Source organism: Anarrhichthys ocellatus, unplaced genomic scaffold (assembly GCF_004355925.1).
Source record: "Anarrhichthys ocellatus isolate YVR2014 unplaced genomic scaffold, GSC_Weel_1.0 scaffold110, whole genome shotgun sequence".
Taxonomy (NCBI): domain Eukaryota; kingdom Metazoa; phylum Chordata; class Actinopteri; order Perciformes; family Anarhichadidae; genus Anarrhichthys; species Anarrhichthys ocellatus.
In genome coordinates this window covers 176,503-190,178 of record NW_022280140.1, presented here as the reverse complement: position 1 = coordinate 190,178, position 13,676 = coordinate 176,503, and the positions used below count along the sequence as shown (strand labels likewise).

At 44.1% G+C, this 13,676-nt stretch overlaps 1 protein-coding gene across 5 annotated transcripts in view; it reads right to left on the bottom strand.

Moving 5' to 3' along the window:
- The window catches only part of shisa7b (shisa family member 7), a 36,889-nt gene that overhangs the window by 8,685 nt on the left and 14,528 nt on the right, over window positions 1-13,676 (bottom strand). For 3 of the 5 annotated variants that reach the window (XM_031876486.1, XM_031876488.1, XM_031876490.1), the window contains exons 2-7: window positions 9,364-12,165; window positions 7,796-8,038; window positions 7,491-7,607; window positions 6,627-6,772; window positions 4,639-4,701; window positions 1,966-2,187 (exon numbers count right to left, since the gene is read on the bottom strand). In XM_031876486.1, the coding sequence (XP_031732346.1) occupies window positions 1,966-2,187; window positions 4,639-4,701; window positions 6,627-6,772; window positions 7,491-7,607; window positions 7,796-8,038; window positions 9,364-9,734 (1,162 nt within the window). In that variant the 5' untranslated portion in view covers window positions 9,735-12,165. Of the gene's footprint in view, window positions 1-1,965; window positions 2,188-4,638; window positions 4,702-6,626; window positions 6,773-7,490; window positions 7,608-7,795; window positions 8,039-9,363; window positions 13,262-13,676 lie in introns of those variants that run through there. The other 2 variants (XM_031876487.1, XM_031876491.1) reach the window with 2 other exon arrangements.

The window sequence follows — 13,676 nt, the reverse complement described above, 5'->3', positions numbered from 1 at the left end:
ACACACACACACACACACACACACACACACACACACACACACGATCCCCATGTAGTAACCATCCATCACTCAGCCTGCAGAGACGACTCCCCTCCCCCTGCAGTCTTCAGCAATATCAGGGCGAGAGAGGTAACGACAGAGAGAGAGAGAAACAGAGAGAGAGACAGAGAAACAGAGGGAGAGACAGAGAAAGAGAAACAGAGAGAGAGACAGAGAAAGAGAAACAGAGAGAGAGACAGAGAAAGAGAAACAGAGAGAGAGAGAGAGAAACAGAGGGAGAGGTTGCCAGACGCTGCCTCTCAAACGTCTTTTCTTCCCCGTCGAAGGCAGCCGGGCCCCTGCAGACCAGCAACGCCCCTCCCCCTATCTCCACATCTCCCTCCCTTCCTTCCACTGCCTCTCCCTTCATTTCTCCTCCTTATCTTCATTGGTATCTTTTCCCCCCCCCCTTTCTCTCTCTTCCTGCTGTATCCTTATTTGGCCAGTCGGCTCTTCCGCTGCCTCCCTGATCCTTTTCTTCTGGTCAACTCTTTCTCCAAATTTGTATTCATGTTCCTCCTCTTCCCCTCCCTTCTTCCTCCCCAACTCCATCTCTCTGTTCCTCCTGGTCTTTCACAACCTTCCCCTTCATTTCTTCATCTTTCCTCCATCCTTTTCACTCTCTTAATTCTCTCAGTCTGCTCCAATCCCTCCATTAATTCCCCCCATTTTTATGTTTCAGTTTGTCTAGCGTCCTGTTATGACTGAATGTGTAAACTGTTCCTGCTGAACAGTTTACACATTCAGATGATTATTTGGTTTTTCGGTGGCAGCTGAGTCACAAATCTCCTGGCGGCCATGCCTGCCTGCTGCCGTAATGGATGTTTGAGTTAAAATAACCCGGCCACAAAATAAGAGAGAGATACCTGGAAACAAAGCTAGTTGGCTTGTAGAGAATAACTGGCTCTTAGTTTAGCTGGCTTCCAGGCAGCTAGGGCAGTTGCATTATGGGAAGTGTAGGATCCAGTGTTTTTGAGGGCTTGAAATCTGTCTCATGGAGGTGCAACACCAAAATCCCTGTAGTCTACTTTCAAATGAAAACACTTAATTATCAAATCCTCACAGTCACACAGTCATATGTTTAGTATTTTCCAAAAACTAAGTTGAGTTTTGAATACACGACTTGCATCACCTGCTCATTGCTCCAAAGCTCCACCAGAACAGAACTTTTGTTTTTGGCATTAAGTTTTGCAATACATATATATAGTTTTATAATAAGACTATATAATATGGTAGTAGTAACTAGCACGGTCCCCTCATAGCAAGAAGCTGGATCCTGTGTGGCGTTTGCATGTTCTCCCCATGTCAGCGGTGGTTCTCTACGGGTTCTCCGGCTTCCTCCCACGTTCCAAAGACATGCAGCTTCAGGCTGATTGATCTAAACGGTGAATGTGAGCGTGGATGGTTATCTGTGTCTACGTGCCCGACGTCCAACGTCAGCTGGGACCCCGACCCCTGAACAGGATGAGCGGTAAAAGATACATGGATGGATGGACTCTGGGGTCTCCATTGGAGACCATTGTAGCCATTGTGATTCCAAGGCGACTACAGCTACCGTCATCCAAGCACAAATTTCTTAAAGTCGAGATGAAATGAAAAAAAGCATTTTTAACCACCAAAATATTTGATTTAAATCTGTTCCACTGGGATTTTAAGAGCCACATTTCAAAGTGATGATGTGAAGTGTTGGAGGTAAAAATGATCTAAATGAACCGTGAGTGTAATTCACACCTTGTGAGAATAAATCAGCGACTGAGTTCAGCCACTGAAGCACAAGAACACTTCCAATATGGCCGCCACCTGGTGTGTTGCATCACCTGAAAGACTTCCTGTGGTCCTGAACAATCAATAAGTCCCCCTCCGTCTCTCTCGCTAAAGATTATCCCTCCATCTTTCAACCCTCCCCTACATCCCTCCCCGGCTCACCCAGCCTCTTCAGCGAGCTGTAGCGGTTGATCTCCGGTTTCATGACCGTCTCGTAGGACGGCGGCAGCTGGGCGAGGTTGTGGAAGGAGTGGGAGAAGGACGGGTGGCTGCTGTTGTGTCTCATGCCCCCGCCGATCATGCTGCCGCCACCTTTACCGCTACCCGAAAGTAGGGCGGGTCCAGAGGAGAGCTGGGAGGTGTTGTTCATACGGGCGCCTCGCTCTGGAGGGAGGGAGAAGAGAAAAGGAGATTGAGTAGAAGATAAGCAAGTGAGGAAGGAGGAGGAGGAAAAAAAATCAAAACAGGAACACAAATAAACAAAAGGGAAAAGAGAAAGGAAAGAAAAAAAAAGAGAGATGGAGCATGACAAAGGGAGAGAAGAGATGAGGAAGGGAGGGGAGAAAATAAAGAGAAATAAAAAGGAAGTAAAAAGAAGAAAGGGGGACGACGGAACAAGAGAAGAAGAAACAAGCTGGTTAATGATCAGTAAACACAGGAAGTGTCTCTGAGCTCCATGGCGACCATCTATAAATACAACTCTGTACTGTTCATCTGAGGCTCCAACACAAACATATCAGCCACATGTAAATACATAGAAATACACTGATAGCGTCGAGGAGAGTGGAGGTGTGGGGCGGAGGGTCCACAAACACACATTCACATTTATGCAAAGTGCAAAAGCAGCACATCGATCGATACACATAAAAAATGATTTGTCTTATGTAAGATTAGCAGTGTGGGGGAGGGGCAGGACGGTCCTGTTCTGCAACATGTATATCAGTTACATCACACACTGTACGAGTACACTCATAGGTTTACAAACAGACGGCACTTTGAACGAGCCGATGTGTGACGGTTCTGCACATTTAAAAACTCGGGACAAGCAAAAAAAAAAAAAAAAAAAAAAAAAGGTTCATCTGAGATCGACATGCTGCCATAAAACTGAAAAAAAAGTGAGAATATAAAAGCAGCGATTAAAGATTACGCAACTCTGGAAAAACAAATTGGGCATTTACTGTTTCCCGTCTTTGAGACACAATCGACGAGTCCTTTCAGGGCGGGAATGGTTATGAGCTGCGATCTTGTTAAGATTACTGCTGGACATATACTGGTCATTCACCATTGACAGTAATGGGCAATAACAGCCAATAATGTCTCTGTTAAGCGTCACCCAGGGAACACACACACACGCACACACACACGCACACACAGTGGGGGGGAGTAAAAGCAATGCTAGCTGTGAGATGACGGTTTATAAAGCACGAGGGAGAAAATAAAAGCATCAAATATTGAGCTTGTTTTTTTTCCAGTGTCATGATACAGAATTAGCCCGGTCATTTCCAAGAGTGCACAGTAATAGATTTATTTTTATTTTTATTTTTTTTTTAAATGGAACACCTACGACAGCTGACAGAAAGGTTTGTTAAGGGTGTCATGAAAAACGGTGAACTCTGTTCCAGAGTGTTGCACAGTATCTGACTCAGAGGGCTGAAGTGTTCTGCTCTTGTATCCTCCATCAACATTATCTAACACAGGAAAGAGAGGACAACGCTAAAGATAGCCGAGGACGAGGAGCACGTTAAAGTCGTCAAACCTCGCTGGAGCTTTTCAGAATGAATCGGAGAACGAGTGAACGAGAACAGCACTGACGAACCGACATATAAACCTCAGAGAACAACATCATTGCTATTTGTTTTTCATTTTTGCTTCATAAAAAAAACAAAAAAAAACCCTTTGGTGTAAACATAACTACAAAATAGGTTTATTTTAGTACTTTTAGTTAACACAGAAGCAATGCCTCTAAAATATTTAACAGTCTGACAAATCTAATTTCCAGCAATACCGTACTTGAGAAAGACTTAATCATTTGTTTGTGTAGGCTTTATGAGATGATGTCATTAAATAAGAGGGAGGATATGAGGATTTTGACTGAACAATGGACAATCTTTGCTTACAGCACATGAAAAGCCTGATATAAACTGAACTTCTTTTACTTTAAATCTGTACTCTGACTTGGTTTTTATTCTAAACCGTTGCCTTCTTGTGTAATCCATCCCCTGAGGGACACATGTAGGTGTAATGGTTCGGAATAATTGGCACTGAAACTACTTAAAAACGTACTTCCCTTCACACTCGTGATATTTCCACACAGCTCTATCCAGTTCTCTGTGGCAGCCGTGTTGGACGCACCAGAATTGATGATTTCTACTTTATTCCTCCCCGAGTACAACAAAAAAACAAAACACTCGTGCTAGCATTGCTTTCTTGTTTTCTTGGGGCAAAGCCTGGGAAAACAGACTTAGATAAGGTGCAGTGACCTCACTGAAGCCAAGAGCTCCGGTAATGTGTAGTGTCAGCTGTAAGGCGCACAGTTGCACATCACTGCTCCACAGAAAGAAGAAGAGGAAGAGGAAGCAGGCTGGTGGTGGTAAGAAGGGTGGTGCATTAAGCAGAGGGGCAGGCCAGACAACTTTCAGCTCGCACTCTTATGAAAGATGTGCCACGTTCAACACAGCCGTGTTTCTTAAGCGTCAAACAGCAGGCGCGTTGACGATGGCACAGCTGTTCCAAGAGTGCAGGACAGCAGGCCGTCATACGGACAACAAGACAGACAGACAGCGTGGTAGACAGCGAGGCCGTGGGTTTCCTCGTGCTGCTGACCACGAGGCTTACCGATGGTAGCAGAGTGTTTGGGGCTGGAGGCAGACCCCTGCAAGTGGTGGTGCAAGTTCCCCGCTGCGAAGAGAGAGAGCCGACAAACTGATGGACAACCACTCCAGAGGCACAGAGGCACAGAGCCGTGTGTGTGTGTGTGTGTGTGTGTGTGTGTGTGTCTCGAGTCAGCATATGTGTCAACAGAGAGGACAGACAGGGACAGAAAGACAGAGGCGGGAGAGAGACAGACGGTCCCTCCAGGAATTGGCTTTTACTTTCTTTGTCTTTGCTTTTACTGACGCACGTTTCCACGATGAGCTCAATCGAGCTGCTGATTGACATAAAAGCAGCTTAATGTCTTCAGCAACTACAGAGAGGGAGGAGATTAAAAGACGTTTTATTCTCCATTAGAAGTTTTGAAATACTCATCTAATCGGTTTGTTGTTTGCATAATATAAAAAACAGAATATGTTAAACAACCTAAAATCCAGTTTTACGATCAAGATTCAAGTGCAAAAAGTCCGTTTTCATGTGTTTTTAATGTTGAAGTCAATCCATAGAATATATAGTGATAGAATGTAGTTTATGTTTGTAACTATGCGTCTACGTGATAAGAGTAGTTACACACAAACAAAACATCTAACTTTCTGCAGGGCTGGACAGTAACAGTTGCCAATTCTTGGCCTTTTTTTTAACATATTTAAAAAAGGGAAAGCAAACAGCAAAACGTGCATCCAGAAATGAATATTTCTTAAATATGTGTTGCTTCAGTGTTAAATCAAATGTTGATGTTACAGTTAATAATTACTTTGGTTACTGTAACAAAAGCTTTCATTCATTTATGTCACATTGTCATTATTAAGCGGACAATAACTGCGTAGGATCCAAATTACTCAAGATATAAGACGAGTAAAAACGGCAACCGCATTTTCAGTTTCGGCGACAAAAAGCTGTCCCGTCTCTGGGACATCTTTGTTTGCACTAAACATTTTCCTTGAGGTTGATTTTGTTATTGTTGAAACAAATCCTGGAGAGACTGAAAGGAGAGAGCTTGTTCAGTGAGAGACGGTGGCAGCAGAGAGAGAGACAGAGCAGCAGAGAGAGAAGTGTGTGTGTGTGTGTGTGTGTAACAATACAAGAAAACAAACAAACACCGATTACCCACCGCTTATATTAGTCTCATCAGAAACAACACAAAGCTGACGGGCAGCCTGAGGTGCATAAGGACGAGTCAAATTAAACAAAGACTTGAAAACTTCAACGCACACATCATTTGAGTTTAGCGGAGAACATCACCACTATTCACCCCGAGTCATCTTGAATTCTCTCATGCCTCTACAGCGAACAAATTCTATGATGAATTGAAGTAAATTCGTCAAGTATTTTCTCCGTTGTTTGATTCTCCGTTCGCCGTAGAGGCACGAGAGAAAAACAAAGTATTCTGCAGGAGTTACAGGAAACCCGAGGTGAGTAATCGATGTAGAAAAGGTACATTTTGTGGGTAAAGTAATACTTTAAATAAGAAACAGTTCATTATTAAAGTCATCGGAAGCGTTTTCTGGGACAGAATTAATATCAATTTTACTACATTTTTTAAATGTTACGACAAATATTCCATAAGTGAAAGAACTGATCCGTTTCATTATTCATGCAAATAAATACTGACCAGATTATTTACCACAACATGTGGTGGTGATCTCGTCTAGAAACAGAACAAGTGAAGGTGAATCCACATGATGAACAACTCAAAGTATCATCGCGCATCATTTCCTTGAACGGATGAACTAACTTGGCTTCATCGTAAAACAAAAGGACTCGTTTACTTCTCTAAACAGCAGCGTCTGATAACTCCTCAGTCACACCAAACTGAAGCTGAAACTGAGATCTTAATTACACAGTTACCCTCCACCTCAGTGGGGACGTGACACCATTCATTTGCATAATTAATATGATCCATTTTCCCCCCTAAACTCTGCTGTTGTGACACGGGAGCTCGTGCGACTTACTGCGGTTGTCTTTGCTCTGCAGGATGGGGGTGTAGTGGTTTTTGGACGGCCGTCCGTCCGCGGTGATGGCGGTCAACAGCGCCGAGTTGTTCCTCTCTCCCTGCTGCACCGGGCTCGACTGGTGACGCAAGATGTCCACTAGCGATCTGATGGACGGAATAGGACAGAGAGGACGAAGACAAAGACAAATGTAATCAGCACATAAACATGCAAAGACTTGTATAGTACCACATCCTTTATTCTCAGTAAGAGTCGCCTTTCGTCTGCATATTTGAGACTCTGCAGAGTTTAATCAAACAAACTGAGGGTTTAACACAGTCTGAGCTGAAGCTTATATTCTTTATGTACAAAACATTCCCTCATCGTGCTCAACAGACGTGTGAAAGACTTAAATTAGATGTATTTGACGACTTATGCATGTATTGTGAGGGACTTTTAGTTTGCCTGCTCTACAAAAATGTATCCAAATAAACTTCCCAACTAAAGTTCAGACAAAGTAAGACGGACTGTCGGTGTAGCTGCTTCTTTAAGGTGCAGTGTGCAGGATTTGACGGCTTCTAGTTGTGAGGTTACAAACGCTGGAAACTTCCATCCATGTGCCCAGTGTGTAGGAGAACTACGAAAGGGCCTCTCTAGAGCCAGTGTTTGGGTTTTGCCCGTTCTGGGCTTCTGTAGACTTTGAACACAGTTACAATTATCCTCTGAGTGGTATATAGTATAATGAAAGTATGAATCGTGTGGTGTTGGAAGTATAACAGTGTTACAGCTCTATTTAAAGCTCTAGCACCATTTAAAACACCTGTACTTGGGTCTACATCGTTACTAACAGTCAGTGAACACATCACAGCTGTCCCGTGGTCTCACCTGGGCATGTTGATATCTCTGTTGCGGGGTCGACGCGCCACCTTGCTGAAGGCGATCCGGACGCCCACAGCCACCACCAGCGTGAAGGAGATCACGCCTCCGATCACGTAGGCCGTGCTGTAAATAAAGACAAACAACATCAGCTGACTGAGCGCAACAGTGCAGACAAAACCTGTTATTGATGCTTCTTATCATGTTTTCTAGAGTACTTCTTTGATTTCTGTTTCCGTTTGATTAACGTGTCACTTGGCTGCTGTAACGTTTCTCATCCCTCCATCTCCGCACTTTTCCTGAATCACGCTGACCTGCTGTTCTGCTGCTGCAGCGTCTCGAAGTCCGGGTCGCGCTTGTTTCCGGCGCTGACGGTGACGGGCCCCTGCGTCTCGGCCCACACGGGGGAGATGTAGTTGTTGCAGGACTCCTGGTCCAGCCGGCTCCTCTGGTGCTCGCAGCAGAACCGGTAGTGGCAGGTGCCGCAGCAGTAGATGTAGCTGCCCTTGGAGCAGTTGAACGTGGTGTCGAACTGCCCCATCACGTCGTAGTAACCCCTGTGGGGGAGCAGACGGGGAGGGTTTAACAAGGAAAGTCTCTTCTGGGTTACTGGACATCTCCAATCATGACTCACATGGCAAAACATGACATTTAAGCCTCATTGGTTAATTCTGTTTGGAGGCAGTTTTCCAGTGAGCTAAGGCACGTTTTCTTTCATGGACATGTTGCCCATTACAAGCGGACCTTAAAGCAGCATGTGAGGATTCCTTCTAACTGGGAGAGGACTCCATGACAGATAATATATACATAAAGCTGCCAGACGTTAGCCCAACATTTTGTATTAGAGTCCGATGAAACTTCTTGCTTTTGCGCTCTAGTTACTTTTGTGTGAACATCCCCGTCATCAACTCTAAATGAGAAAACTCTGTTATTATAACGAGCCTTCTTTCTCCTCATTATAATGTTAAAGTTACGATTCATGTAACTGCGATGGAAAATGTAGTGACTCAGCGCTGTATGTAAACTATATCTTTCACATTTTAAAAGGGCTTCAACAGATGTTGTGTTCTTGTTTTTCTTTAAATCAAATCAGATATCGGAGCTGTGTGTGTGTGTGTGTGTGTGTGTGTGTGTGTGTGTGTGTGTGTTCTGGTGCCGACAGCTTCAGAGATCTCATCTTTGTTCAGTGAACAAGCTCAGAGCATTTCTTCTACATCTCACAGTTTCTTTCCAACTGGAGGAGTGCGGGGTGAAAGGTCAAAATACGAAGGAAAATGCTAATAGTCGTTACTGAGCAGCCAGAGCTGTGATGTCATCTGAGCGACGACGTTAAAATAAAAACATCAAGATTCAAACGAAACGCCAGAGACGAGCTCAAATCTGGGTCTGTTATTACTGTTGGTGCTGCTTCTCCTGAACGTGTGTGTGTGTGTGTGTGTGTGTGTGTGTGTGTGTGTTCGCCAGCACACAGGATTTAGAGCTGATTACATGTTGCCTAGCAACAGCCAGACGCCTCTCAGTGCAGAGATATAAGCTCCGGTGAGATCAGAGCTGCTGCGGGAGGAGATAAATAAATAAAAGAAATAAGAGAGAATCATGATGCGCCTCGTTGTTTTATGGCATCCAGTGTGATCAACACATGGAGATGCATTCGGGCTGCAAAGGAGACGCCGGGAGCCTCGGCTTATATCACACAGCTCACCTCCGGCGCTCACTGCCGGTTTTCTTCAGGGAGCAGATTGGAAAGTTGTTGCCATTTCTGCCGAGTTAATGCTCGAGTCCCTCTTAAGAGACGAGGTGTAAATTGGCCTTTTATATACTCAAAAGCAGACAGAGATTCGCACCACACAGCACAGAACAGGAAGTGGCCGCTTAGTCGTACCTGCACACATCCACGTCCACCAGCTGTCTGGGAGGCGGAGCCACCTGGGCGGCGCCGAGCGGAGGCTTCAGGGCGTCGGCCGTCATGTTCCTCGGCAACATGGTCTGAGGGAGGGGCTTCGGAGGGAGCTCGGCCACCGCCGGCGGGTCGTCGCCATCCTCCACGACCTCGGCCGCTTTTGGCGCCACTTTGGGCCCGGCGGGCGGCGGCTTGTAGCCGGTCAGGAGGAACAAGGCGTTGCTCCTTTTGCTGCCGCCGGCAGCAGCAGCAGCATCGTCAGTCCTGGCGTCGCCGTCAACGGCGGCGAGGCAGGAGAAAAGCAGGAGAACGAGGGACAAGCAAAACATCCCTCTTGAAGTGAAAGATTTCATTGTTTTTCTTCCAAGTTTTTTTGAGCCTTTGTAAAAAAAAAAAGAAAAGAAAAAAGAAAAAGAATTTCACATGAACAGCTCCTAATCCAAGATGGCGGCCTTCTGACTTATAAAAAGTGTTGGTATGAAAAGTCCTCTCTCTCTCTCTCACGATGCACAGGAGCAACGGGTCTCTTGTAGTTCAGCGATGTCTCATGAACGCGTTTCTCTCGTTCAGCTTAATGTAAACAATTCTCTCCGTGTACAAATCCTTCACTTTATGCAGCTTTTGTAAACATTGAGGTCTTTCAGAGGTTTTTTAGGTCCTATAGGAACTGCCTGTGAAATGGCTGTAGTTCTGAACTTATCAGTATAAATGAAACCTTCTGATTATAAATATAGAATAATGTGGTTTTGTTTTATGGCAGCAGGTGTCGGATACTTAGTTTTGGTCGGTTGACAGTTTTTACAGTCTGTAGGCCAAAATCTTCAAAACCAGGCAGTAATGTTTTGTTTTTTTACATTTTCTGTAAACAAGATGAGGAAACTGTTAGCTCCTTAGACAGTCGTATATCTCCTACCCAAGCGTTTTCTAGGAGACGTTTATGGCACGAATGTTACGTAAGAAACTGCGATGGATGAAAGTGTGATCTGTAAACATTTAGCGTTGTATGTAAACTTGATTTTTTTTTCACGTTTGATGGAGCTTTAACAGACGTTGGACGTATTCTTGTGTGAGTTTGGCACTTCTGTCGTCCTGCGTGGACGACTTGTAAATGTAATATTGGAGCTGTGTGTGTGTGTGTGTGGAGTCTGTAAACAACAGTGCTGACAGCTTCAGAGATCTCAGAGGAAGCCGGTCTGAATTTGGCACAAGCTGTGACTTAAATGTGTATTTTGTTTTTTACATCATGCTCAGAATTTGCTGTGAAACAAACTCTTCCTCTCAAAAGATTTAGCGGAAGAGAATCAGTAAAGGTCAATATGCTTGAAATTTTGGTTTTTAAAAACAGTGAATTTAGAAGTTTGACTAGCACAGCTGCTAAATGCACGTTGAGCAGCGTTAAATGGTGACGAAGAAAAAAGAAAAAGTAAAGTTCAATAATGTCAAGGCATTCACCAAAGAGTGATCAAAAGCGAGGAAACTGGTGACAAAAACGACAGACAGAAACAGAAGATGTATCTATGTGCGCTCAATACCCTTGTGCGAGTGTCTCTGCTCTGAATTTAGCTTGGCCCAACAGAAGAGAACGAAGGAGGGCTTGGGCCCGGTTCTAGCAGGGCAGCGAGGTTCTGCCCACAGAACAGACATGAAAATGTCCGGATTCATCCGTCAAACACAAGAGGGAGCGCGGGTGGGTCGGAGGCAACGACGGCAGGAACTCGACAAAGGTCACGATCGCTGCCGCGCTCAACACCACGCGAGGGGGGGGGCGTCCGCTCAGCGGCGAGCTCTCAAGTTAACACACGGGCAGAAAAAAAAGAGACGCACGGAGCCGCGCTCTCATCCAAACGTGTGGAACTTAGGGTTCTCCTCACCGGCGGGTTCCTCATCGACTCCCTGAAGATCTGCTTTGTTGGAGAGATCCTAAAACATCGCGAGGTGTTTTTGTAAATGAGAAAAGGTATTCGTATGGCTGGTGTTCAGTATGGCTTCAGGTCGTGTTCTTACGAACTTCCACGATAAATGTTAGTACAGTGAAAGGTTTTGAATTGCATGTATTTTTGGGGGGGAATAAGGAGGACCTCTTCAGGTCGTGGAGCGTAATCGAGCGTGGAAGAAACAGACGACGTCAAAGAGCGAGAGGCCGCTCTCGTAGAAGCGACTGGAAGAAGGAGATAAACAAAGTGTCAGCGCTGTTCCTCCAAACCTTTCAGATGATAGCAGCAGCAGCAGAGACGGGATTTATCAGGCTCGTGTTATCGCCGCTCACCGCGTAGCTCCTCCTGCGACGCACAACTACAAGCTGCGTTTTTTAAAGCACTTTAACCCAATAATGCACTGATCGTCGTCTCTCGGTTTTGCAATAGGGCGGAGATTAAAATGGGATTTTAATGGGATGGTGTAATGTGTTTGTGAGGTGAGGGGGAGACAAAGTAAAGCTGTGCTCTAGCTACTAAATCAGGGTTTTTCAAAGCTAGATGACTAAATATTTCTGATGATTTGGTGAGACCTTTTTTGCTTCTTCTCTTGACACAGTCAGTTTGGCACCTGGTTTTTGGACTTGCTTAGAACAAAAACAGCGGACGAGAAGGGAAGAGGTCTGCGGCCTCGAGCGCCCACGACTACAACAGAGAAAGTAGAAACAGTGGAGCAGTTAGTGAGGGGCAGTTAGTGAGGGGCCTCGGCTCTCAACGCAGCCGAGGAAAGCCTCCAGAAGACCTCCATGAGGTTCAGGGTCGGTCCTGTTGAGATCCAAAGGGACTTCTTTCTCTCTCACCGGTTCACACACTGAAAGACAAGAACACAACATTAAGGATTTAGTCCAGCAGATGTAGAAATAACTTTGCTTTGTTTACGCCATTTCATTCAATTTACAGATTTTCTCCGTATTTCTGCATCTCTGTTGTTGAGTTACCTGAGCTGAACCACCAGAGACTCAAACTGTCATATGAAATGCTGTCACTCTAGTTTACAGCATCATATCAATGTTTATTTCCAATTAATGGTAACCAATTTTATGACCCATTTATTTTCAAACATTCACTTTTAAAGCGTCATCCTTGTACGTGAAAGAAAACTTTCATGTTTCATTTTCATCTGTAATGAAATCGTGAATCAAACCTGCATTTTTTAAAAAGGTACAATCTGTAAGTGAGTCTTTGGTGGAACATTTACACACAAAACAACAACCTTACTGTGAAACGAGACACTTTTTCTACCTGAAAATGGCAGCAAGAGACAACAACTTGGGAATGTTTGACTACATTACCCAGAAGTCCTGCAATGCGATGTTATTAAACCTGCACACGGCTCGTTCCTGTTTACAACTCAAGCTGCTCGGTGACGCTTTTACTCTACAGAAAACCAAACGGGTGGATTTTATGTTTCTCAGACATTTAGCTGGATCACTTCCTGTGTCGAGAAGTACACACACACACACACACACACACACAACTAGAATTTAACGAAATTGGTACAGGAAGTCTGATGTTGTGAGGTGGACATTTATATAATATTTTTGCCTTGAGCAGCTTTCAGTACAGCTTCTTTTATGCTTCATTAAACCTAAAACTCTGCTCTAGCTGAAGGACAGATAGATAGATAGATAGACACACATACATATACATACATGCATATACATACATACATACATACATCAGCTGACAGAGATGGGAGCAGCCGGGATCTGACTTTGATAAAAAGAGAGAGCGGGAGACATGACAGCTGCCATATGGACTCATCTGACAGAAGGACAGAGGAACGGGAGAACGTGTGTGTGTGTGTGTGCAGAATGAGGCCTGCAGCGGACCAGCGTCACACCGCTGTCAGGGAAAATCTCACAACCTCAGTATTGTTTTCCTACTCTTATTCAACTGTATACACATATATAAGTATATTTATACATACATACATATATATATATATATATATATATATATATATATATATATACACATACATACATACACATACTGTACATATATATATATATACACACATACATACTGTACATATGTACATGTATATATACACACACATATATACATACACACACACACACACACACACACACACACACACACATACATACATACACACATACACACTGTACATATATACATATACACACATACATATATACACACACATATACATATACATACATATATATATACATATACATACATATATACACACATATACATACATATATACACACATATACATACATATATACATACATATATACACACACAGACATACATATATACACACATACACACACAGACATACATATA